Genomic DNA, 27,634 nt, shown 5'->3' with positions numbered 1-27,634 from the left:
AAATAGGTGCCGTAGTGGAGGGCTCCGGCATAATTTCGACCACCTGGGGATCTTTTAACGTGCACTGACATCGCACAGCACACGGGCGCCTTAGCGTTTTTCCTCCATAAAAACGCAGCCGCCGCGGTCGGGTTCGAACCCGGGAACTCCGGATCAGTAGTCGGAGTGAAATGAGGAAGGAAGAAATAGGTGCCATAGTGGAGGGTTCCGGAATAATTTCGACCACCTGGAGATCTTTAACGTGCACTGACATCGCACAGCACACGGGCGCCTATTGCGTTTTGCCTCCATAAGAACGCAGCCGTCGCGGTCGGGTTAGAACCCGGGAACTCCGGATCAGTAGCCGAGCGCCCTAACCACTGAGCCACCGCGGCGGGTATATATCTGTGGTGGAAATTAATCAAAAGCGATTGGAAGATTGGCGGCTCAAAAGCAGAGAGGTGACATAAGGTTAAAAGTGTAGGAAGACGTATTTAAAGAAAATGGCTAATTTTAATAACTTACAACACAGTTAAACCAAAATAAAGGAAAAAAGCTGAGCATGGTGGCAACTGCCATCACCCCGTTTCAAAAGGGACGCTCCTACCTTCCATCCATTCATGCATCCGTGCAAGGAGGATCGAGGAGGAAACTTGCAGTAAAGAAAGATTGTCGCTACCCTCTCCGTATACAGGGGGTCATGACCAAAACAAAAGTACCGATGAAGCAAGAAAGGGTGCTTTGAATCCAGGGCGGCAGCCAAACCTTTTTGGCGGACACGAGCCGAGAATCTGCGAAACAAATTGCAGCTGCCTCGGGCGTCCATAGAAGAGCTCTCGCACGCGGTTTCCGCAGGAAAGCGCGCTTTTATCTCCCTGTACAGACTCCGGACTCGCAAATAACTCAACTCGCGAGTCTGTTTCGCTTCCGGAATATTTTATTCGCGGAACAAAGCGGGACTGTTTCGAAGCTCTAAGCCGGAGTTCGTTGTCCGCGAACAAAGGACGGGTACCGACGTAGGGGAAAGGAAGGATGCGGCTACCGTTGTTGCATTTCCATTATAGGGCTTTTAAAGCACACTGTGCTGTGTGGTTTGGGATTGTGTCGAGCCAGCCACCTGTGGATGAAACGTCGCTGTAAAGAAGCTGAGACAGATGGCGCCACGAGTTGGAGTTATAGGAGCTGGCGTGCCCTATTGAAACGTTACTTATGAGCCGCTCGTATGGAATTATGGGGGAATACGTAGTACATAAGATGTGGAAAATTATATGGAAATCCATTTCTTGTTTATACGGAGTCCGTAAGCATTTTTCACAATTACTGTGTGATTTTCATACAGTGTGTGTGACGTCATATAGAGTCCGCAGGATTCCATTCGTTATTCCATATAGTTCATACTGACTCCATGTACCTCATTCTGAATCCATAAAAATTTTTTTATGGAAACGTGTGGAACTATAAAACCAATTATATGGAAACTCTCAGTAGATTCCTGATGTGAACAACGAAAAAGAGAAAATAAAAATAGTGCCTACTTTGTCGTATGCGAGTGTTGGAAGTTTTTAGATGACAATGAGTCGACAAAATACACCGGTCGCAAAAAGTAGCAAGCTCCAAAAGAACATTCGTGCTTAACACGTAACTGCAGCCAGTTACTCCAGTGTGCAGATTGAAGAAAGAACTCTGTGGTTTTTTTTCGGCCACTAAATTTGGCTTTTGTTCTTATTTCAGCTTTCACCATAATCATCGCTATCAGCATTACGTTCTTTTTTATTATCAACGTCATCATCATCAGGCCCGCCGACTCCAGCGAAAATAACATTACACAATAATCGTTTTTAGTGGAATGCCTCAAAGGCCGTACATAATACAAACCTTAACCAGGAGGAGCACTCAAGTTTGTTAGCATGCTGATCAAGAAATTGAATGTTGCGAAACAATTGCAAATTCAGAGTTCGCAATTACTAAATATCATTTGCAACTAACAATGTTCTATTACACAAATAATAGCGATCAATTAGAAATAATCACTCAATTATTGATTACTCTAGAACATGAAATTTACTAGGCAAGCAGCGGAGCACGGGAATATTTAGTCGCAGTCTCTGATGAGGTAAAAATAGACGATAAACAAACAATAAACGATAAGAATGAGAAGGTTACTGCAGGTAGCCGAACTTCGTTCGAAGCAGCATCCAAGGGTTCGAAAACACTGTCCTTCATGGAAGCACTTTAACAAAAATGGATAAGACAAGAGTCATGAAGACGTTCGCAGCGCCGCCCTTACATAGCAAAACCCTGGTTCTGTCAGTGCGTTAGAAGAGTACACTGGCCGGCTAACGTAATCATCGCTCTTCCCGGGATAATTCGGCAATTATCGCCACGCCAAGAACATGACTACGCAGCTTTCCCGGGAGTGTCATTACTTATTCAAACGACTCCCTCGCACTACACACGAGCAGGACAGGCCTGAACGTAGCCTCCCTAATATAGGCGCCACCAGTACAGGGCGCCGTGAGCTCCAGAACTAATGACAAAACCTCGCCCCCCCCCCCCCCCCCCTCCTCCCTGTAGGCGCGGTTGCTAATAAATGGAACCTTGTGCCTCCAGGAATAATAATTTCACGTATTCTAGCCGCTGCGTCAGTGTAATAGCGCTAGTACTTGCGAAGCACTTCTCGGAGAATAGTTCGCCGCAAAGTTTGTGACCGCGTTTGAACAGTCGCGGAAATTCCCCCGATAGTACAGTCTCGGAGACAAATTGTCCGCTGTGCAGGGGCGGTGAAATGCTGAAAGTATAGTACAACTGTGCCGGCCGGCTCAATGCAGCGGGACCGGAAAGAGAGGGAGATAGAGAGAGAGAAGCGGGAAGGTGAGTAGGTTAACCAGAAGAATGGGAGATTAACACTGCCCGGGGAGGGGGGGGGGGGGAAGGTGGTGAAGGCGATATAATTTGTAAAGGAGAAAGAGGGTGTAGGGGGATTTGAAAAGTTGGATTGTATAGGAGGAACTAACAAGTGAACATAAATGAAGGGGGGCGCGTACATATGACGTCCCCAGAGTAATGAATGAAAGTACAGAGGCTTCCCAGTGTCCCTAATAAGGAGAAGGAAGAAGGAATCTGTTTACTGTCGGCATAAATTCGACGCCACCGATTATAATGTCGATACCCTGGAGGAAAGCATTCAACAGATCCCGGTGAAAATCACATATGTGGCTGACAGGTGCGAGGTGTAACGAAAACACTTGACAGAAAATTGGATTCAGCGAGACTAGCGGCGGAAATGGGAGTGACGAGCCGTCATTGTCACAAAGCTCAAAGGACTCAGATCTCCCAGAGTGCCTGGTTGGTTTCCCGTTGAAGTGTATTCGTGGCTATGGCATTTCTCTACTGACCACAAGGTCGCGGGTTCGATCCATAGTGTGGTAGCCGCATTTGAATGGAGGCGACCAGTTATAATGTTTTTGTACTAAAACTTCAGTGGAGGTTTAAGAAGCGGATTTCACAAAGGCCCTCGGCGTAGCCCATAAAGTTGTCTTGGCGCATAATGATATACTAACCAATCAGCATTTATTATAAGCAGCCCCACCGGAGCTTTTTATGGGGCGAGGAAATGCAAACGCCAGACTGAAGACTTGTGCCGTCCTTTCCTCTCCTCCAGCCAATGGGAATTATCCGGTCTACTGACGTCAATTCCCTCCAGCCAATCAGTGAATTTTCTGACCAACGACACATCTTTTTTTTTCTAATTCTATCATATTCATGATCTCGGGTGATCAAAATTATGTTGGAGCCGTCACTACGACTCCCCCCCCCCCCCTCCCCCCACATAGCCATATGCAGCCATGTCCACATTCTTGGGTAATAATTCTGAATTTTAGAAAACTGTGAAGTACTGCTATAGAAATATTGAAGGTAATGGTCCATTCTTGCGATATGTAGCAAACTCTTTCTTTTTTTAGTGTTTCCATCGTTCGTATGGCGCAGTTAAGACTGCCACAGAAAACCATTGTGAGCGCTCTTGACGACAGTAAAAACGTTAAAAGCAAACAAATTCAAGCCTGCCGACGGAAGATCTGTGGATGTATCGATTGTTATAGTGAAAACTTAATAAATATGAAAAAAAATTGCGCTCATATACTCTTTCCCGTTCAAAAATTCTCTTGCTCAGAATTGTTGGGTACAGTTCGGGTGGTTAAACCTCACACGCCAACCAACTTCGCTCTTTCTAAATGGCTGACAAAACCATCTACTGTCACAACTCAACTTTGTACCTCGCAGAGTTGAGGCGTGTAAAAAATATGTAAACACGCACCTATATCAAGGGTCACTGAGCATAGATTATGGGTCCGCGTTAGCGCGGCACCTGAATATTCAGAGCACGCCAGCGCGTCGTACATCTCGTTAGCTCGTTACAGCAAACGTTCAAGGGTCGTCGCCATCGGGCGGAAGTCAGCGAAGCATCGATGCGGGGAAGCCCGCCATGAGTGCGTCACGTATGTGTCGCGTCAATGTAATTAATTAAACGACGTACCGCGGGGTAACTGGCAGGACGACAAGCTTCGCGCACCGTCGCCGCTGGCGTCTTGCAGGCGTATCGACGACGAAAGTAATCGAAGCTTATTTACCGCGTTTTCCAGACTGTAAGCATCCTGCAACGCTGCGATGAGCTCGTTCCGAGTTTTGCAAATAGAAGCGTTAGAAGTAGTTGGCGTGGCTTCGAATCTTAGCATCCTTAGAATCAATCTGCCTCTGTGTACTTATAGAGTTACACTTGTGATCTAATGGCTTTTTTTTTGGTAATAAGTTTAAGTTTCTAGGCTCTCTCGCGATGCATAAGGGGCACTAAACTATGATATGAATGGTGACCTCTGTCTTTGTATCAAGCACTGCAACAATGTAGTTATTGTCAGGGTAGTTGCTAGTTGAGCTAGCAGTTAGCAACCACTCGTGCTTAAGTCTCGGTAAATGCGTTATACCCTTAATAATAATTGGTTTGGGGGGGAAAGGAAATGGCGCAGTATCTGTCTCATATATCGTTGGACACCTGAACCGCGCCGTTAGGGAAGGGATAAGGGAGGGAGTGAAAGAAGAAAGGAAGAAGGAGGTGCCGTAGTGGAGGGCTCCGGAATAATTTCGACCACCTGGGGATCTTTAACGTGCACTGACATCGCACAGCACACGTGCGCCTTAGCGTTTTTCCTCCATAAAAACGCAGCCGCCGCGGTCGGGTTCGAACCCGGGAACTCCGGATCAGCAGTCGAGCGCCCTAACCACTGAGCCACCGCGGCGGGTACGCGTTATACCCTTCCTTGGCGCCGATTTTTTGGTACTAAGTTTAAAAATTTTGACAGGAAAGGACCTTAATGAACCCTGCATTTTTTTTTAAAAAGTCGGTGTTAGCAACCCCAGCAAGAGTCGACAGGAAGTGCTGATTCTGATCGCCTTATGTCGAAAGATACATGTCAGAAAAGGATCTTTACTTTTAATCGCCATTAGACGGCCTCGATGCACATAGGTCGGGGTTCAACCCCAGCTGTGATAATAATAATAATAATAATAATAATAATAATAATAATAATAATAATAATAATAATAATAATAATAATAATAATAATAATAATAATAATAATAATAATAATAATAATAATAATAATAATAATAATAATAATAATAATAATTGGTTTTTGAGGAAAGGAAATGGCGCAGTATCTGTCTGATATGTCGGCGGACACCTGCACCGCGCCGTAAGGGAAGGGATAAACGAGGGACTGAGAGAAGAAAGGAAGAAAGAGGTGCCGTAGTGGCGGGCTTCGGAATAATTTCGACCACCTGGGGATCTTTAACGTGCACTGACATCGCAGAGCACACGGGCGCCTTAGCGTTTTGCCTCCATAGAAACGCAGCCGCCGCGGTCGGGTTCGAACCCGGAAACTCCGGATCAGCCCCAGCTGTGATCATTTTCGCTTTTAATCATTGGCTGGGTGGCGCTATGCACTATTTATTGTTTGTATCAGCCACCTGATGCGCTTGATGGTAGCACTGAAATTGAAATGAGAGAAAAATCGTGGTATTACCCTCACCATGATAGCCATTGTAATAAGGCTAGACATTTGCAATGGACACCTAAACAATATGACCACGCAAACAAACCAAGTGGATAGTATTTAGCGAAGCCTTAGTTTTCTGACCACGTCTTGAAGAACATACGTACAGCAAGCTCAGTTAAAGAGGAGAGATGAGAAAATATCGTACTAACCGCGTCCAAACAGACACTGTATTTCTCTAGGGCACCGCCTATGATGTAGTACTACAGAAGGAGTTATAAACAGTAAATATGACCCAAAATATTCCCGAAAACAGGCTGTTACGTATTCTTCCCCTCTTGTTGGCTTTCGACGGGAATGTGCATTAACGATAATTTATTTCCTTGGTTCACTCAGTTTGCGCAAAACGTGCGGTATATAAGTGCACATTACGACGTGGTGACCCGCATTATGATTTGTCATTGCTTCCTAGTTAATTTTTATACTGGATCTTAATAAAACGCTACGTTCGGGACGAAATCCCATGTATTGCTGCATAAAGAAAAGTATCGTGTAGTTATTGGCACCTGGTTAGCCAGGAGGTCAGTGGTAGCTTCTATAATAATCGCCGGCGTGTTGATTCTTTCTTTCATTTAAAGAAAGGTCTGGCAGCTCATTCACACGTGATACCGTGTACTTTTTGATTTTGTTATTGCTGCCTCCGTCAGGAGTTCCCCGACCAACACACAATATTATTACAGTTGAACCTCGTTATAACGATGTTGAAGGGGCCCTCTGATTACTTCGTTATAGCCGTAGCTTCGTTGTAGCCCGTGTCGACCGAGCTTCAAAGGGGAATTGTTATTCCTTCGTTATATCCATTATTTCATTATAAACTGTCTCGTTGCAACGAGGTTCGACTGTATTACCGCCATCCTTTAACGGGACTTAAGTGTAGCTGTTACGTCGTGTCGTGTATGATGTCGTTTGTTCTTGCGCATTTTTGTTCACCGCTACAGTAACCGGTAGCCGGCGCCACTGTAAGGCATAAAGCTATGTTTATTTTCTCAAGCAAATAAAAAAAAATTCGAGCATTTGGAGCTCAAAAATAATTTATAGCTCTATAATACGTTCATGCTTTCAGCGAAGTGAGTGTAAGTTAGACCTCCGTCGTCCCTAACTAAACATGCCGCTCGGTCCCCAAACGACAGCTTTGCACAGTGCTGTACTGTTATTTTTATCAGCCCATTCTTTTCTGTGCTTTTTTTTCTCTTTTGTGTTTAGGAATCTCTTCTCACGTTTTCCATTCCCTTAGCCTTCCGCTCAAGACAGCAGTTTCTTTTGCGGCCTCACTACAGATTCCTGCCGAAAGGGGCCACTCAAAATCATTTAATCTTGCTCTGAACTTTGGCTTTCGCCCGACCACCGAAACAAAAGCGTTCGAACACCATTCCCTCCACCATCATCGAGACGACCTGACGACCTCGCGAACGGAAGATAACAGCGGCTGAGGTAATCAGGAAGTCGTTTGGTGGATTAACGACCGCACCTAACTGCCACCGGTGGCGAAAAAAAGCACTGACCGAAGGCTTTCTCGATTGCTCTCTATTTGCCAAGCGCTATAACGTGAGAATAACCGCTCGTAACGTAATGGTGTCTGGGACAAAAGCTCGGAGGAGGAGGGAGAAAAAACAAAACAAAGGAAATAGAAAATGGTACATCGCGAAAAGATGCCATCGTCGTATGTCTGGAGCGTATGGTCGGTAACTTTTGCTCTTGCTTTGAATGCGTTCTCTAGCAGTTTTCAAAGCAAGTCGCGCAATGAAAGGGCGGGAAAATTAAGAAGAGTTAAACTACGGCTACTTCTGCTTTAAACGTTAGCGAAATGAACGAAAGCAGCTAGTTTAGTTGGTTTGGCAACCTAACCTTGTAATGGATATGAGCACAAACGTGTCATGAAAGTTGTGATTTGTTTTTGACTACTGGCCCTAGTATTTCAGAAAAAGATATCACGGGCGGTTTAGCTTGGGCCTAGTCAAAATTTTTGTGCTCTAGCATGGTTAGGCCTGGTTCTGCATGGGTTATCTTGACTTTCTGTGGTTTTTGCCTGATTTGACCTGGACTACCTTGGTTGATATATCCCATGATGTATATTTACGTGATGCTGTATCATTTTAGACTTGTATTGCAGTAGACTTGGTCATTTTATACATTCATAATTCTCTGGGAGCCCTCATACCGTTCCTGGCGCAGTGGTGCAAGTGGTTAAGCAATGCGCCACTGCCCTGCGACGGCAGGTTCTGCCATCGGAGGGGCTTGTGAGACCAATGTTGCTTTTCCCGAGGAACCTCTCACGACTAATCATTGAATTGGCACCTGTCACATTGGGCAGTTTGCTCACAATCAGGCGGCAGGTTTTAATGAGATCGCATGATCACGTGGCCTACGTTGCCCACCTGCCACCCAGGAGGTTGCCACCCAGCTCTTCCAAACAGACGGACAGACAGACAGACAGACAGACATACGCACGTACGGACGGACAGACAGACAGACGGACGGACGGACGGACGGACGGACAGACAGACAGACATAGATACATACATACATACATACAGACAGACAGACAGACAGAGACAGACAGACAGACAGACAGACAGACAGACAGACAGACAGACAGACAGACAGACAGACAGACAGACAGACAGACAGACAGACAGACAGACAGACAGACAGACAGACAGACAGACGGACGGACGGACGGACGGAAAGACAGAGACAGACAGACAGACAGACAGACAGACAGACAGACAGACAGACAGACAGACAGACAGACAGACAGACAGACAACGGGACAATGGTGGAAGGTTGTCACCTGCCCACCATGCCAAGTAGACCACCTGCCAGACGCAGGCTTTAGTCAGACAACGCGCTTTACGGCTGAGTGGAAGCGTAGTGCTGGCGCATTAATAAAAATAAATCGGTAGATTCGCTCATTGAAAAAAACGATTACTGCACATTTTAAAAGAATAATAATTATAATAATTGGTTTGTGGGGAAAGGAAACGGCACAGTATCTGTCTCATATATCGTTGGACACCTGAACCGCGCCGTTAGGGAAGGGATAAAGGAGGGAATGAAAGAAGAAAGGAAGAAAGAGGTGCCGTAGTGGAGGGCTCCGGAATAATTTCGACCACCTGGGGATCTTTAACGTGCACTGACATCGTACAGCACACGGGCAACCTTAGTGTTTTGCCTCCATATAAACGCACCCGCCGGAGTACGATGATTTGTGAACGTTTGAAAAGAGTAACACACATCGAGGAACACGCAATAAATCAGTTGCAAGATTCAAAATAATTCCGCCACCTGCTGATGCGACAATATGTTCGCTGAAATTTAAAGTCGTTTTTGCCTTTAGAGCTGAGAACCAAGTTAAGCAATATCGTTTGTAAATCCGTGAGGACATAATTTGCCAAGCTTAAACAAAAATTATTCACATATGTATAGTCTGTATCGTAATTGATATAAAGAGTATCACATGGTTAATAAGATCGAGTAAAGCTTTGTTTTTTTGAGCTAGTTGGTTCATGATCTTTGAAAAAAAACTGTGCACTTAACAGGCGAAGACAGAAAGAGAACATACCCTGCATTCGCCATGTGTGTCGTGTATGTTGTCCCTCTGTTTATGCCTGTTAACCGCACAGTTGCTTTTTAATGGTTAATAAGATTCAAGCGTGACTACGTGACGTATACATCTACTGGTCATGTCGCATGACATAAGTCATACTTGCGTATGAAGGCCTAAACACGCTTATACGTGGAGAGCTTCCAAACACCTGCTAATGACAACAGCTGTTGTCAAATCTACCGAATGCATTGAGCTCTGGCATAAGACACAGAGACAGCGTGGTGGAACTCCGATGACTCGCTTCTTCACTTCTAATTAAATTGCTAATGAAAAGAGAATTAAATTGAAATTAACAGCCTTATTTCTATCGTTTTCGGACGTATACCATGCATTTCCGTAAACACTTTCTAAGAGGAACTGAACTTCAACATATGTCATATCAAAACGGACTAGAAAAGAGTTCCCTCCAAGCACAAATCGCAAAATTACTCTTGAATGATACTCCTGGGAAAATAAAGCAAAAGACAAGGACAGCAAAAAAAGGAAACAACAGGACAAGCGCTAACTCACAACTAAAGGTGTATTCACAGGAAGCAAGGAATATAAAGAGGGAAAACAATCAAGAAAGCAAAGCACATACACGTGTAGCTACGTGGAACCGAGTAAACGAACTTCGCTGTTATGCAGGCATACCGACGGGCTGCAAGCTCACAATCTAGTTTTTTTTTTCTTCATGTAAAATGCCTCCACAATCTGTCTGGTTAACTGTGTTGGGTGACTGTACAATACATCACTGTGATGAAAAGTAGGGAAGCAAGATTTGCAGTCTCTAACATGATCGACTAGATTAGTAGATTTTTTAGCCTCCAAGACATTAGCATGCTCAATTAGGCGCGTGTTAATACAACAACCCGTCTGACCAATGTAGACTTGTCCGCAGGAAAAAAGAATTTTCTAAACAACTCCTTCAGAGCATTGAACATACTTAGTTTTATGTTTAATCCCACAGGCACTTTGGGATTCATTTTGTTTTTCAGCCTGTCTTTCCACCATAGCACACACCCTTTTAGGTTCTTTTAGGAGCTGAGAAGACAACCCCTATTTTATACCTTTTCGCCACCTTGTTTAGGTTATGCGATAGGCGGTGTACATACGAGAGAACTGCAACCTTATTCCTTTCTTTCACTCTGTCTGACCCAGGCACAGCAACCGAAGACTTAAGTTTTTTGGCTATCTTGTTGCAGCCCAACAAGATGGCATCATCCGGCTAACCTGCATCTTTTAGCCTCTTAATCTCTTAATCTTTTAGGAAAAAAACTAGATTGTGCGTTAGCAGTCCTTCTGTATGCCTGCATGACAGTGAGGTTCATTTCCTCGGTTCCACGTAGCTACACGTGTGTTTGCTTCGCTTTCTTGATTGTTCGCCCTCTTTATATTTTTTCTTGTGAGTAAACCTTTAGTTTGAGTTAGCGCTGGTACTGTTGTTTACTTTCTTTGCTGTCTTCGTATTTCGCGCCATTTTCCCAGAAGTATGCATCACCAACTCGCCCGTCTTGCCATCGTGTTGAATGACTGAGTGACGGTTATAGCTTCACTGAGCAAAAACTCACTTAACTCCTTCGCGTAGAAACAAGCGCGTCAAATGCTGATTAGCTTTGCAAAATAACTGAATCGATTTTGAAATCATTTTTCGAATCACCTATAACATTACGTAAAAGGAGGGTTCATTTGCCGTCCGAAATAATTTTTTTTGGACTGCCAGAGAAGGTAGAACCATGTTTTTGCAGCACGTGTTAGACAATAGTAGAACACAGTCAACGCGAGAAGATTGTTTTTAAGTTACTGTCGAAAGGTGGGGAATTGTATCGCTATAAGTAAGTTACTGGCAGTACTCCTTCAAGAAGGAGCTTACTTGACCCAGTTATTTTATTTTGTAATGTCAGACCATAACAGTGAGAGGACGGAACTATTGCAGATGACGAACGATGTTTTCAGTGTCTTCGGTGGTTGTACTGATAATATTATGCTTCTAACATTATATCGTAATAGTAATATTTACATGTTTACTTGCATGTTTATACTAATGCCATCTGAAAGTGTTTTTTTTTGTTTTTCTGACCAGTATGGCTGACTTTAGCTAGGAATTTAGCAAAAGAATTAATCTAACTAAGCGTATAACAGAAATAGCGCAGCTATATTGAGACTTAAACATTCCGAAAACTACGTTGGAATTAAACCCTTCATCCTATTATTCTCCTTTTGCAAGCTGATGTTAACAGCTGTACGGACTGTGGCCGTCTCCAGCGAGGTGGTAGCGGCTTGTTTGAATGAACTAGGTCGTTAGCTGAGTAACAGTTACGATCAGTCATGTTACGAAAGCAACATGGAAACACGGGACAAAAAACTTGAGACACCACCAGCGCCGACCAGTGCTGTTGTTGGCTCTGCTGTTTTATGTGCCATCATTTAACGCTGTCGTTGTGGCAAGTCCAGCAATATGCCATAAGAGTGTCTTCTCAATATGTGGAATAAAAAAAAAACGAATCTTACGAAACCCGGGAATGTTCAAATATGACTCTGGCACAGAATAAAACAGCCGGCGAAGAAAGGAATCAAATCAAAAAAAGGTTAGATATTTTGTCGCATTATACAGCTGTGACGTAATCGGTGAACCATATTCGTAAATTATTTTTTTTTCAGCCCGACTGCCGCGGTAAAAATTACATTGCGTTCCCTGGAAGATAAGAAGCTAGCAGCACAAGCAACTGTGCCGTTAACTTCAGCCTATATATTGCTCGATTTTCCAGGATATGCCTCACACAATATTATTTCGCAACAAGAAAGGTGATTGAATTACGGCTCGTTTCAGTAGCGAGCGAGTACAATCGAGAGAGGAAGAGGAAAGGGATCTGCCATTTTTCCCCCTCACCGCCTCCGCACGCGAAAACCATTTTGCGACGGTCGACGCTCAACATCTGGCGTTACGAAACCCCGAACAAAGAAGACGCTCGTCTTCCAATAGCCGTCTAGTTTAATTAGACGTTGAATAAACAGCCTTTCACTTTACGAAACTCGACTGAAGCGCACGCCGGTACTGCCTTTTTCGCCGAGATTTGTCATCCCACGCGATGCAGACAACATAGTGCAGACGACAAAAAAAAAAGCAGCAGGCGATGATTTAAAGAAAGGCGGTTTGAAAAACAGGAGGCAGAAAGCAGACGGCGTTGGATGTACGAAACTGATAGCGTGGTAGAAGTGGATTGACGCTGCTTGGTGATGCGATTTAGCTTAATTGAACGTTCTTATAACACGCGAACGTCCACAGCGTATCGAGGAACTTTACGGTGGGTTGGCGTCAGCAAAAGAATGGAACTGTGAGACTCACCGGTTCTGTTGGGCACGACGGAGGCTGCGGTTCGCAAGACGAACAACAAGCAGACGGAACTGATCGCAGCGGTCGCCATGTTGGATTTAGGAAAGAGAAATGAGAAGAGAGGGTCTTTCGCAGCAGTCTTGATCCCTTTCGGAGAGCAGCGTCGGTCGACGACGTCTTGGTGCGGGGGTTGAGCGTGTGTGTGCGTTGGCTGTGGAGTACGCAGGTTCGCTTTCCCTACACCAGCCGCCGCAGCAGACGCTGCCGACGGCGTTACCTAGCAACGGCGCATTCCGCCCTCCCCCACCCAATCCTCCTCTATTCCCGTTTAGGGAAAGCAGTGAGGCGAACACGAGGAAAAACGAAACCATGTCCTCCGAGATTACTTATTTTTCGTCGAGCTGGGAATCTCGGAGGCCATGAACGAAATGCTTTGGCTTTGCCGAGCTTGCGAGAGATGGCGCCACATAACCGTGTGCATCCTCATAAGCCATTTTGAGCGCACTGATTATGCAGCTCAGAGGAAGGAATGCGCCGCTCAATATCGAAATCCCGCCATCTGGTGTAAGAAGGTTTTGGCATTGATCTAACGCTGGCGCCATCTATAGTCGACGAAAAGAATGACAACATCGCTCAGATTTGAAGCTGCGGCGTAGGTAGCAAACCTTACGCCTTTTACGAGTGGCGCCACAATTCACAGAGTCATGGATGTCCTGTTTGAAGCAGTGTGCATTTGAGAAAAATTGGACCTGCCGGAAGTTATGAATCTGTTATGATTAAGGAGATCTGCGGACTACCAGTGACACAATATTGAAGGTAGAAATGACGAGAAAAGTAGTTTAACAAGCATTTTAAGCCTGTGTCGTTGATAAGGGCTGTAAATGCAGTCAAAAGTGAAAATTTGCCTATAGTCGAAGGTGAAATAGAAATTCAGATGCTTTCTGAGCAGGTGCAAGTGCTTAACACAAATTTTAATTTATGGTTTGGAGCGCTCGAAAATTTGCAGAAAACTCAAAATAGTCTAACATCAGCGTTTCGGAGTCAGGGCCAGATCATTTATTTCCAGTGAGATACATGGAGCAAGCTGTCGATAAAAGCTGATCTTATTGAACAAAGGAAAATAAAATGACGCATTGTTGAAAATTTTACACGTGTACCTTTCAAAACTTTTCAACTGTGCGTGACAAAACATCGACACTAAATTTTTCAGTTCAGAAGTCGTGTCAATTTTTTTTGCGCCTCCTGTTTCCATCTGCTCCTTTCTTTCCCAGCTGCGTCTGAAGCGACACCTGTCCTTGTCTCTTGAACATTATTTCCCGCATGATAGAAACCCTGCAAATCGATAGATGGCGTTTCAATCTGCGCTTCAGTCACTGGAAAATTATTCTGGGCGACTCACTTCTAAAGCTGTGAGATTTGTTTCAATATAGTTCCATTTTGCTTAAGGTGAGATCGAGCATGGTAGTTTTGCAGCTAGGGATATTGAAAATGTCGCCGTACGGTGGCAGTGGGAGGAAAAGATCATCGGGAAATGACACCTCCCTCACCTCCCTGATTGTCCTCGTCAGTTTGAGCGGAAATCCCTTTCCGCTGCTAGGCGGTCGAATGCAATTACTTTTTCCCTTCCTTCCTTGATTCGGCAATAGGGGAAGCCAGGTTTCACCGCAGCCCCCCCCCCCTTCCCCCGCCCACACACACTCTCTCCCTCTCTCTCACCATGCGTAAACGCAGTGTGAAGATGAGGAATTTTTACAATACATTTATTTCAATGTGATGGAATTTCGAAATGCGCAAAATATTATTGAGAAGTAATGTTTACTTTCATGCGTAACATCGACAGAGGAAGGCATTCCCTGCGTCCCTGAAGCATCAGTGCATCAACGCGCTTCCGAAGGAATTTCCATGCTCTAAAAACCACAGAGAATATACGACACATCCGTATTTTCTTAACTACAAAAATGAACCTGCAAAGATTTCCTCGAAGTGATCCGGCATGTAAACAGATCTTGGAACGCAACACCACTGGTCTTCGGCCAGCAGTGTCGTATAAAAACCGGCATGGCCATAACCGTGTACTATAAACAATGACGGGGCAGGCCAGCAGAGTATGGTGTGGGACAGACTTTGCGCCCCCTTAGATGATATAAATAAGGAAGGGGGGCGCAGCCCCCTTCCCCCTTCTTTCCTTCCACCCCCCCCCCCCCCCCCTCCACGGTGCCCGCGCCTATGGGAACAGCAGACAGTAGGACAAGGAATAGCTCCAACTTTGTGGGAGTGGTCAACGCGGATAGAACGATGGGATGGATTGGAGATTAATTCATTGCGTAGGTGGAAGCTATGGAAGTATATTTTGTGAAAAAGGGCGACGAATTTTTGTCATATGCTGCAGAGAAACGAACACCTGTGGACAAAAACCAGCAGCAAAAGTCTAAGATAAGGTAGTTTCCACGACGAATGGGTTGGAGAACAAACGTAATATTTGTTTTTTCTTTCTTTATTGATTTATTATTTGTTTCAATACAGATAGTGGGTGCACAGACGCTTTGTGAGCCCATATAGCCAATGGCTAGTAACGGGTTCAACGAGTATAGTATACGAATGTGTAGGCTACAAAAAGTAAATTCTAAAGACGTAAGCTACAAAAAATGCACAAAGAAGTCAGATTACACCCGTAACTCGTAACATTTGTAAGAATGGAGAAAAATGGCGAATAAAAAGAAGAAAGTAAGCGGTAAAGCAAAATACGTGAAACAACAAGTCGAAGAAGAGCGCACAGAAGTTAAGCAAGAAGGAATGTAGTTTAAGATTAACGTAAAATTTTAGAAAATAACGTGACGGCCACAAGCAAAAAAAACAAACAAATCATTGCAGAGACAGAGAATACATAATAGGGGTAGATAACAGTGGATTGTGGAACACAATTTAGCTATAAAGCTTTTCCAAATGAATCGAGGGGCCCCAAGTTGATGTCATCCTATAGCTTAAATTACGAAGAAGCACAAACATGGCATGTAACGGGGGGGGGGCATGCAACTGAGGCCGGTTAGGGACCGGCAACGCAGTGCATTTCAAGACAATGCAAGTGAAACACGGTGACGCTGAAAGTTAGGTGGGCTGTAAAGAGGGGGAAATTTCGCGCGGATAAGGATATTCGGAGGTCGTGGGTTCGGCACTGACATCCCTTCACCTAGCTCTTTGTTCGTTAAAATCGCGGGCGGGTGGTTAATAGCGCCGCTACGTGGCGATTAGACAAAATGCACTCATTGAACCTCAAATTTGAGTTAAAACAGCCCTTATAGATGGCGCCCACTTTCCGTTGGCGCGCTCTCGGAGAAAGCCCAAAGGCCAGACGTCCTCGAGGGGTAACGGTAGCAGCACAGAGAACTGCAGGCAACTTCTCTCCTCTCTATTCTCCCTTTTGCCCTTGGCACTGCTTCGCGCGGTTTCGGAGCGCATGTCAGTTTTCCCCACTGCAATTAATGCAACTAGCACTAGCAGCATGTCGACCCTTTGCGATAGTTGAACAAACGCTAGGTTAAAACTCGTGTCTAATTCTTTCTTGGCGTCGAGTGCTTGTTGAAGCTGGTGGTCTGCTTGAATGGCAGCGTTGTTTAGATGACATATTTCGTAAAAAGAAGTTATTTCTCCGGATCTTAGACACAGGACCTGCCTCATGCCTGAAAACAGTTCGCATTTAGTGGCCATGTCCCGCAGGAAATCATTTGTCGGGAGCTTACGAGCGCGAATTTTGTTTCCGTAGACGCGCCAAATTTTCGTAAGAATCGCTTATTAAATTCGAGCGCTATGCAGTAGTGATATGACACACGATATCGGTGAGAGTACTATAAGAATTAACTTGGCCTGCTAGCCCCCGTTAGCGTTTCCTTCTGCTCGAAGACAGAATAAAGGTTTGGTCAACAGGTGCAAAAAATTACCTTCTCTTTCCTTCAGGGTACCACGAGTAATCAGTGCTAACTAATTATCGAAATAATTAGCACATGATTGCCACTGCCATTGAAGCCCCTTTGCAACTGCCACTGATCAAACACAAATAGCCGTAGCAGCCTATATATAACTGAGCGAATTTCTGGCCCAGAGAAAGTAAACCGTCTATGTTAGACCTTCTGAGGGAAAGTGAACTGTGCACCACGGCATATGTTAGAGCTTCCGGTTCGAACCTGGTAGCACAAAATGGCCCTCGCCGGAGAGCAGTTTTGGGCAAACATTTTGGGGTGCATTTCGTTTCTTCGCTTTTGATAGCTTACAAAAGCGCAGTTTTCAGTGACAGTAGTCTGACGCCAACACCAGGCCAACGTCAGGCCAATGTCCGACCAACGTCAGGCCAAATTCTATTTGTCCTCAACTATCTTTAAGTATAACATTGGGTCATAAAGTTAATATGCTAACTTAGTTTTGCGCAAGCCTTAATGGAGATGAATGTTGCGCAGTTTGACCGATGTACACCTAAACTCCACAAGGCATAGCTCCGCACCTCAGAACCTCGCTCGCGCATTGCTACTTAGTACCGTTAATCGTTTTTTATTTGCGCAATTTGCGAAATGCACATATTTGAATCAGATTTTAGGCATACAAATCGTATTAGATAGCAAAGCAACCCTACTAGGTATCCTGCTTGGTTTTTATAAAAATAATATTCACACACCACTAGACTAATGAAATATTCAGGATCTATACTTCTTGAACAGCGCACCCAGCGGACGGAAAGTTTTTTTTTTTTGCAGAATTCACAAATGCCTGTCAGGAGAGAAAGAGCAAACTCAGCTTGTTAAGCAACACATGTAAAGCATTGAAGACGACTTTGTTTTAGAGCATACAGGGTATCAGGCAGTCTAGTTAGGCCGGCGCTATCAAGGCACTCCAGGACGGGGATAAGGGATGAAGAAAGAATATTGTGGACAGTGCTACCAGGCAGTAATGAAAGGCTGCCCATGAACGTGTATCTGGCTTGTGTACGAGGATGGGAATTTTTGGCTGTTGGTTTCTGAACGGATGTTATAGAGGTACAGCATCGCGGAATGAATGAAGCTTAATTTTTAAGGGAGCACGGTATAAAAAGACCCGTTAAGGTTGCTATTTAGTCTGTCTAACAACCTCTGACGCCGAGTGCGGGGCATAATCGGAGACTGATGAAAACCCGGGAATTCGTAGAGACAGTGTTGAGGCCGGAGACAACGTTTCTAGCATTGGCGACCGCGACTATTTATCAATTCATTCCAGGTTTTGTTCACTAGATACTGGATACTGGCTATTGGATAAGATGTGTGTTCGTTGGTGATGGAAGTGCTCAACCCCACTGGCTATATTTTGCTTTGCGCATCATGCCGGGCAAAACTGATGGTACACATATTCTTCCGTTTTCTAAGGAGCGAGATCACAATGATAACCATGTTAGGTAATCTTTGCGGAGTTTCATGGCGTCGTCCGCTCAGTGGTAGCAGCCGTAGATGCTCGTTATGGGTGACACGGGCGGCTCCACTGGGGGCTCATATGACCGGACTAAACAGAAAAGAAAACGGAAAAGAGTAAAACCTAATTAAGCTCTCCTGTAGCGAACTTCCTTTTAATAAATTACAGCTTACTGGTATTTTTACTGCAATATAGACGCATTTTAGAGTGTAGCAGCAAGAATAATAATAATAATAATTGGTTTTGGGGGAAATGAAATGGCGCAGTATCTGTCTCATATATCGTTGGACACCTGAACCGCGCCGTAAGGGAAGGGTAAAGGAGGGAGTGAAAGAAGAAAGGAAGAGAGAGGTGCCGTAGTGGAGGGCTCCGGAATAATTTCGACCACCTGGGGATCTTTAACGTGCACTGACATCGCACAGCACACGGGCGCCTTAGCGCTTTGCCTCCATAAAAAGCGCAGCCGCCGCGGTCGGGTTCGAACCCGGGAACTCCGGATCAGTAGTCGAGCGCCCTAACCACTGAGCCACCGCGGCGGGGCACAGCAAGAATGAAGAGTTGAAATTTCCACCGGTTCACCAACAGGAATGTGCCGCCTGCGGTTTTAATACATCGAATGCACTGTTGTAGTTTAAGTGTACAGTGAACGCAGTTAAACCTCGCTAATCAGAAATCGAAAGGAATTGAAAAGTTCTTCGAATTAGCAAGTTACAATTACGAGCTCCCTCTATACACGTGACGTTGACGAATACATCGGAGATTCGAATTAAGCGAGTTCAAATAGACAAATTACCACTATGCGTCGTGTTGGTTTATCAATAGAAGATTGTGGTGGCTGTTAACATAAAGGACGATAAAAATCCGCAAAAAAAGTTAAAATTCATTAATTTAAATAGAACACAGAGAGAAGAGCTGCGATTTTTTTCGCAGGAAATGGCAGAAAGGATTTCTTTTCGATAACGAAACAATTTAGTGCCACATTTGTCGCCCTGAGGCGGCGCACTAGCGCCGCTGTACGAACTACTGACACATTCCAAAGTCTTAAAAGCCAACTTTCAATGGAAAATGTGACTATTATGGCAAAAAAAATTTTCTTACACATTTTTCTGCTCATTTCTGTGCAGACCGCATTGCTTTACTGTACTTAATTTTTGATTTATTGCATTTTTACCTTTTGCCTGAATTTTTAATTCTGGGCAAAAACATTTTTGAACATGAAAGAGTTTATGAACGCATTTTTTTGTCATGTTTTGCGAGATTTTACTCTAACAATCAACATACTCGCCTCTCTCCCGTTGACAGCTTTGCATTTTTTTTTTGCTCTTCACGTTTTTGCTATCGTAAAAAGCGTTTTCTATTGGTTTTCTATGGCAGTACTGTAAACTGTTCGAAGCGAGCGATGGAAACACTACAAAAGAAAGATTTTGCTACGTATCACAAGAGGGGACCACTATCTTCAATATTTCCATATAAACACCTTACAGTTCTCCAAAATTGATTTTTTTTGTACAGGAATGTTGGACATGGAGATGGGCCTGTTTACCGCGGAGCATGAACAAATCTGGAATTATTTCTTTTTTTTTTAACATGTCAGGCAGCTGTCCCGAAGAGAGTAGTAGTATCCCTACAACTCCTTTCTTGAAAAAAAAAAAAAACAGATAGAGCAGGAAAGATCTTGGAACGGAGCAGGAAAAAAGATCAATTTCCGCGCGTGAGGAGAGAAGAGAGAGAGGTGAGAGGGAGGGAAGTGTGAGGGAGGGTCGGAACCCCGAGAGAGAGAGAGCGCGCCCGGGCGAAAGACCCGTCGGCATCACGGCGCTGCCAGTGTCGTTCCCGAAGTGCCCGGAAGAGGGTTACCCAACTTTGCGCGCGCTCAGAGCAGCAGCACCACCTCCGCGTGCTGTTTTGGCGCCAGTTGCGGCGGCTCGCTGGTGGGACCCGTGTGTTTTTGGCGCGCCTCGCGCGCTTGTTCGCTGGCGAGTTCGTTGTTTTTGGCCCATTCTGCGCGGCGCTGGATAACTGCTTAGCGAGCTTACCACGCATTTCGGTGGAAGTGAGTGAGGCTTCACGGTGCTTGTGCAGCCTGTCATCGCTGGAACCAACCTCACGCTTTGTGCGGGGAAACTGACCAATTACTAGTCTCCACTTCGACGACGTATCTTTCAGTGGTAAGTGAGCGTTGAAATATTTGAAGTTTCTGTCATTTTTGATCGGAAACTTGTACAGAAAGGGGAAGTTTAAGGTTCTTTATTTTGTTGTTTTTACTTACATTTCGATGTTGTGAACTGGTTGTTGGCAGGAGTTGTCATTTGGTAGTCGCGATTGAATCAACCAATTTACTAGGAAGCAAGACGTTGATATGCGCTACACTCGCGAACACATATTTCTTCTTCAATAGCTTTCCACTGTTGCTTTTTTGCCCTCCGGTTGTGAAATATAAGAAGATAACTTTTTGGTGGTAACCGAACATCCTTATATTTGTGCGTTGCTACCATATTTTTTGGCGAAAAATATATATAGGTGGCAATTCAATAATTAATGTTTCGTGCTGCCGATGTTAGACGCGCCTTACTCGCAATAAAAAAAAAGAATTAACGTGGTGTTCCAAAGAATTCATTTGTTCAACACAAATGGACTAATGTGCGTTGAATATAAGTGCTACGGTCTAATTTTTTCTTTACTAAGTATCTGCAAATCTATCGATCACCGCCACCACACCTTTTATTCACTGGCAAAGAAAGCTAAAACTATAAACTTCTTTGTGCTAAGTGATTCTTTTCAATTTGCTTTTCTTTCCTTGTGTGGTCCAGGAAGGCAGTGCAGGCGCGCGACATATCTTTGATCTCTAGTTAATTTTTTTCCCCAAACACTGTAAGACTGAACGTTTTGAAGTTTCGTACCAAGGAGATCAATTATAGCTGATCTGTCATTATGCACAAGGGAATTCTGGCAACTAAGGTACAACGCAAAATTAGGAAGAATTTTCCCAGAATATTTGAAAAGGAGGAAAGAGCACATACTTGGTGTTTTTTCAGAGCGCTGCCGCAGTTTCTGCATTGAAAGAAAAATGCACAAGGCAGCGCAATGGCTGCACATATGAACGCCCGCAACACATGAGGCGCTCCTAAATTAAGGTACGCAATTGGCAGGGAATCACTGACTTGCTATTTTGGGACCTGCAACAGAAATTCTTGTATTAACATCAGGATTGACTGTAGTAGTGTGCTATCCCCTGTCATGACAACAGAGTCAGTTCTGTTAGGACAACATACATCATGGAAATGCTACAAAAAATTTGTCGTAACGACAAAATGCTTTGTTGTATTTGGGAGTGGCTTTGTGGTATTTTTCTACTGGAAGGCCAGCCGACTGACGTAGATCAATATTTTTAATGACTTCACTACCACCCCAAAAAACTTGTCTTCTCGAACCCGTCCGCTCGACTGTGTTACCAGTGTAATATAGTAGATATTTCACAAATGCTTCCCACAATGCACTCTGCTGGGTTTCTTGCCCCGCCCTTGGCAGCAGCCGCACGCGGTTAGCTTTTGTGTTTGCTTATCTGCTGGGCATTGGACATCTCCTCAAATTCTAAGACTAATATCAGCCGAAAAAAAAAGCTACAGAACCGTGTCCGAAATACAACAAAATGTTATGGATTTTTGTTGTAACGACAAATTATTCTGTTGTTTGGTGGCATTTTTCAGTAGTGTTTAGTACTTTTCTCTAGTAAGTACGAAGACTAATCTCAGCCGAAAAAAAAAGACAGAACCGTGTCAAAAATACAAGAAATTGTTATGAATTTTCGTTGTAACGCCATATTATTCTGTTGTGGGGTAGTATTTTTTTGTAGTTTTTAGTACTTTTCTGTAGTAAGTATAAAAGACTAATCTCAGCCGAGACAAAAAAAGCGACAGAACCTTGTCAAAAATCAGCAAGGTGTTATGCATTTTCGTTGTAGCGACAGGTTTTTCTGTTGTTTGATAGTATTTTTCTGCAGTAAGTACAAAGAATTCTTTCGTTACTATAGAAATATCTGTTGTTACTACAAATTTTTCGTTTAAAAAATTACAGAAAGTCTGTTCTGAAGATACAACATTTCCTGTTTTGTTTTTCGACTGGGTTCTGCACCATATGTATTTACGCGTCTTCTTACTTCAAAATATTTTCTGCGCTCTTCTGCTACCACATTTGTGTCTCTGAACTCTGTTCCTATTACAGTATGTCTTGTTAGTGGCTCCCATACGCTGGCGAAAAACGTTTTTTAACTCTCCTTTTATTTACAGTGGCAGCTAGTGGTAGAATAATTAGCCGGACCTTGATTACACATATGGATGTTTATTATTTATAGGTTTTTCTCAAAATCGCCATTCCCCTCCTTCCTGCGAGCTACTAGGTTTACTTGCAAATCGTGGTTCCCAATTAAATGAAAATGTAAATAAGGTAAATAAGAAAGTGAAAATTTACGGATGTGATATAAATAATGAGCAGTGAGGGTTTTGTTGCACGTAAACTAATAGTGGGAAATTTGTGAAATGCCGCAAGGTAAAGACCTTTATCTTCAATTCTTAGGGCGGCGTGGCGTCCCTTTGTCAGTATCAAGGTTTTGGTTACCGGTTACTGCTTGTAATGCTTGTTTCGAGTGTCTTGAAAGAAATTATCATGGGCTCAGCTTATTGTCACTCAGCTATAACTGAGTGTTTCTAGTTGTGCGAAAAATTTTTACTTCAGTGTTATTCGGTGGGGAGTTAACACTTCGCTTTTATAAATGCACATTTAACTTATTCCATTAATTCAGTATGTTGTTTCTTCCAGCCTAATTAGTCTGAAGATAATTAAGACACGGCTCTTATCCGTGTCGGAATCAGACCCAGCTGACTCTCGTCACCTCCTTGATGGCTTAGAGCCTCACGTGCCTGAGACGGGCAGGTGGGTTTTTAGGGCGCTCTAGCAGAGCCGGAAAAAGAAACGTGTTAAAATTAGAACCGGGAGCTCTCGCTTTCTACTTCGTGGTGTTTATGTGCTTTCCAGAAAACTTGAAACGACATTGGAAAAGAATTAAAAATGGAGTGGGATCCAGTAATTGAGAGAAGTGGCTGTCTACGGCTTAACTAGAGAACACTCTACAAACTCCGGCAAGTAGTCCAGTCCAGCTTTATTTTTGTTACTCAGAAATGCATACATTCTGCTACGTATGCGCGAGACTTTCCCCGTTTGTTGTTTGGTTTAGTTTGGTTTATGGGGGTTTAACGTCCCAAAGCGACCTAGGCTATGAGAGACGCCGCAGTGAAGGGCTCCGGAAATTTCGACCACCTGGGGTTCTTTAACGTCCACTGACATCGCACAGTACACGGGCCTCTAGAATTTAGCCTCCATCGAAATTCGACTGCCGCGGCCGGCATCGAACCCGCGTCTTTCGGGCCGGCAGCCGAACGCCGTAACCACTCTACCACCGCGGCGGCCCCTTTTGTTGTGGTCACCCTGCTCAGCTCATCTCGGTAATATTCCGGAACCAAGTTCAGCTCGAGCCGTGTTTTCTGAAAATATATTTCACTGCCTTTCAATTTAGTCCTCTCTCATTGGTCGCTGCTCCCAGTGACGCAGAAAGGGGGAAGAAACGCCATGCTCGTAGTGAAAGAAACGCGTCCATGCCAAATAAAATCGTGTCATGCCTATTCCACATTAGCGGACCTGTAGCGACGCCAACGAATGACGGATAATAACGGCTTGTTTTGCTCACCTGACGAAATCAATCGGTGCTAGTCCAGTAGCATCAAAGAAACTATGCTGTGGTTCTGTGTGGCTGGAACCATGGTCCGTGTGGCTCAAGCATGGTCCGTGTGGCTGGACTGGATGCGTCTGCAGTTGATTGGCTAACATCGGCGCCTTGACCAGACCGGCCCTGACCTTGACCGACCGTTTACCTGCCAACCTACTCTTGCTGTTGTCAAGATTAGCGTCACGGCAAAATTAAATGAATTTTTTGAAAATACGGTCCCTGGATAACAGTACAGACAGCTGCTCACGACGAGCGCAGTGCCTGAAGAATAAACACTGCTACTGAGTGGCTGAAGAGCAAAGGACAGTTCAAAAGACATGAATAGTAAAGACTGTTGATGTCATGGATAAGCGTACGCTATTCACATGGCCAAATATTGCATACGCTGCACACCTGCCCGCATTGGTAGGGTGTAGGGTTATTCATATTATCGAGGTGAGATTTCAAGAAAACATGGATGCAGAAAAGAGGGAACTAGTAGAATAGAGGCCCGATAGAGGTGCGTACAGAGGACTGCGTTCATGATGCAGTTGTGCGCAGCGTTTGACACTGTGTATCTCCACATTTATTTCGTCTCCTCACCTTTAATAGTCGGCACGTGACCGCTGGAACATTTTTTTCCTCATTATTTTTCGTAGTATAGAGTGGAAAGCACTGATTTACAGTTGTGAAAAAGAAAACACCCCCGAAATTACTTCCGCTGTACCGCATCATACTTTCACTTAGGCACACACTTTAATCAGCGCAAAACAAGTCTCCGTCAGCTGAACAATTTAAATTTACACTAAGTAAAGAATGCTGATAACAGAATGAGGATCTCTGCGGTGGGTTGAGTTTCAGAACGCAAATATTATATGTATAATAAATATAGATGCATAAATATCTCAAAAACATTATCTTCATCAAACTGCCTATGTCAGTTTCACAATATTTCAGAAAACCAGAGCGTTTTCGCTGCTATGTTTGTGACGTTTTCCCGAACGGGTGCGCTCACACGCACCGGTAACTGCAGGGTAAGTGAGCAGTGGTTCACCGGAGTCTTTTCCAACGATGTTTACCTCCGACCGTGAAACTACCACGGTTAGATCCGCGCGCGGCCAATTACACGAGGTAACCACACTCCTCGGCGGCAATGCGTGGCCAGGGAGCAAGGGAAGACTTCGAACGAGCTCCTAAACGAGTTTGCTTCCAAGCTCCAAGTGTTTGCGTACCACCCGCCTTAAGCGGAAGAACTTCTCTTGAGAAATTTACGCTCATTTGTCTTTTGCAAGTATCCGACATCTGCGTCTTCACCGTCTTCGTGCCTTTCTTTTTGTGTGCACATCTACCACTAAACTACCTTTTCGTGGTAGTCCATTGTAAGCGCGTAAGCTGTCCCCTAGCTCACTGAGTGCGCCGTACAGCAGCTTACTTCCTCCACTTATAAAAATGGTCTATAGACAGTCTATAGACTTATTATAAACTCTATTGCTTTCCTATAGATATTTTTTGTCTATTCATAGTCTATGCCTGTCTGTAGACAAAAGTCAACTAAAAGTATATGGCCATAAATCTATAGATTGTCTGTAGACTGTCTAAAGGATTTGTATTGTCTATAGACTGTTCTGAGGGGTTTGTCAATAGAGAGTTTATAGACTTTATAGGCATAAGCTGTCCTCCAGTGCACTTTGTCTTGTAAAAGGAAGCACGTTAGAGGACAGATGACTCCCTTTTTTCTCCCATATGAGCACATTTCTGTTTAGTGTACATGCGCGCTCATGCCGGCTTACACATTAGTTTGTTAGACCGCGTATTTTTGTCGGTATAAATCAACGCCGAGGCTACACTAACGGTGTCGGCGCTGCATCCGCACTGCTTAAAGACTCTTAAGAGGCCTCGAGGGACGCACATCAAAAGGAGGCGGTTCGTAGAGCGGTTTCCGGCGGCAAGGTTTTTAATCCCATTTTCCCCAATTTCTTCCCTGGAATCCGTCCCGTTAGCGTCGGTCGCTGTCTGCAGCCTCGTGTACTTGACGTTTCTCGGAGTCTGGATCGAACCTTGAGCTCACTGCGGCGGGATTTAATGCGGAGAGCAAACATTCGCGAGCGCTCTTTACCGCGTCGTTGTACACACATGAGCTCCTCATTCGGGACACTCATACGAGGGCTAGATTAGCGAGCGTCGGACTCAAATGAACATAGATGACACAGAGAGCATGCGAGGTTAACTGAAGCGTTTTTCTTGACACGTGTTGCTCCTATAGCCTTGTGGTTCTGGAAATTGAATAATAAGTTCGAGGTTGTTTCCGTGGGGATTGAGAAAATTCTTGGCATACGTTTCCTTTTTACTTTTTATATTACACGTTACTCGTTTGATTAGGTGTTTGGTGTGCGTTGGTTTACTCGAATATTCGTGACCTTGCAGTTCTTCGCCAAGTTAGTTTTGGTGACCTTGTTGTAGAAATAATTTTTTTTTCTCGAGACTGCAAGCCAGTCTCTTTCGTCAAGGTAACACATGTATTTCTTTGCGTCCCGAGAACAAATGTGGAACATTTCCGGGAGCGATAGTTGCCGGTAAATGCTGGGGTGTTGGAAAACCTGGAAGTGTTACTCGCACAAACATTCTGCCTTCAGAGTTAGGCGCAGTTAGGTGCAGAGAAATCATTAATGATGTTCAACCATTATCAGCACGGCGCCTGTGTGCTTGGAAGTGACACTGCGAAGATGATCGAGCTAGGACTGGTGGCCCACTTCTGTGGAATTTCGGCCATATGTGCTAAACACTGTTGGAGAATAAAGCGTCGGTATTTATGAATTACTGTCCAGCTCGTTCGCAGGCTGGAGTAAGGAATCCCGGGGGTTACATTTTTACTACTGTAATCGGTCCACTTTGAAAAGATCGAACATTTCTTCGTCGCCAGCGGTTTGAAGATGACCCGTCCTACACGTACAGGATGCGCATTCATTCATTCATTCATTCATTCATTCATTCATTCATTCATTCATTCATTCATTCATTCATTCATTCATTCATTCATTCATTCATTCATTCATTCATTCATTCATTCATTCATTCATTCATTCATTCATTTCCTTAGGATGGCAGTTTGGAAAAACTCTAGGTGTTTGCAACAAATCTGTGCGACACTAAGACGCGTGATTAGGCTCCTGAGTGATTGCTCCTTTTTAACCAGCAGCCAGCCGTAAGCCGACGAGCACTGTCCTGAACCCCCCCCCCCCCCCCCCTCCCCCCTTTCCTCTTTCGAGCCATCTTTGCCGGCGGGCGATCCACAACTCACTCCAAAGCGAACCGTCTTGTTCTGGGGCCCTCATTACTCGGCACCTGTTAAACTATCCCTGCTCCGGCAATCAAAGAGCCCGCGCACAACTAATAAGCACGAATCCCTTCCTTAGCGAGTGTTGCAGTGAAACAAGTGAAAGCTT

General features: G+C 44.4%; 2 protein-coding genes across 2 annotated transcripts in view; one reads left to right on the top strand and one right to left on the bottom strand.

The window, feature by feature from the left end:
- The window catches only part of LOC144104111 (uncharacterized), an 88,651-nt gene extending 75,445 nt beyond the window's left edge, over positions 1-13,206 (bottom strand). Inside the window, exon 1 of the mRNA XM_077636923.1 lies at positions 13,019-13,206. Within this exon, the coding sequence (XP_077493049.1) occupies positions 13,019-13,097 (79 nt within the window). The 5' untranslated portion in view covers positions 13,098-13,206. The remainder of the gene's footprint in view (positions 1-13,018) is intronic.
- A 7,065-nt stretch (positions 13,207-20,271) lies between these two features.
- The window catches only part of LOC144104110 (neuropeptides capa receptor-like), a 297,938-nt gene continuing 290,575 nt past the window's right edge, over positions 20,272-27,634 (top strand). The window contains exon 1 of the mRNA XM_077636922.1: positions 20,272-20,601. The gene's annotated coding sequence lies outside the window, so the exon portion shown is untranslated. The remainder of the gene's footprint in view (positions 20,602-27,634) is intronic.

Source organism: Amblyomma americanum, chromosome 9 (genome assembly GCF_052857255.1).
Source record: "Amblyomma americanum isolate KBUSLIRL-KWMA chromosome 9, ASM5285725v1, whole genome shotgun sequence".
In the NCBI taxonomy this organism is placed as follows: domain Eukaryota; kingdom Metazoa; phylum Arthropoda; class Arachnida; order Ixodida; family Ixodidae; genus Amblyomma; species Amblyomma americanum.
This window is presented reverse-complemented; position numbering and strand designations above follow the sequence as displayed.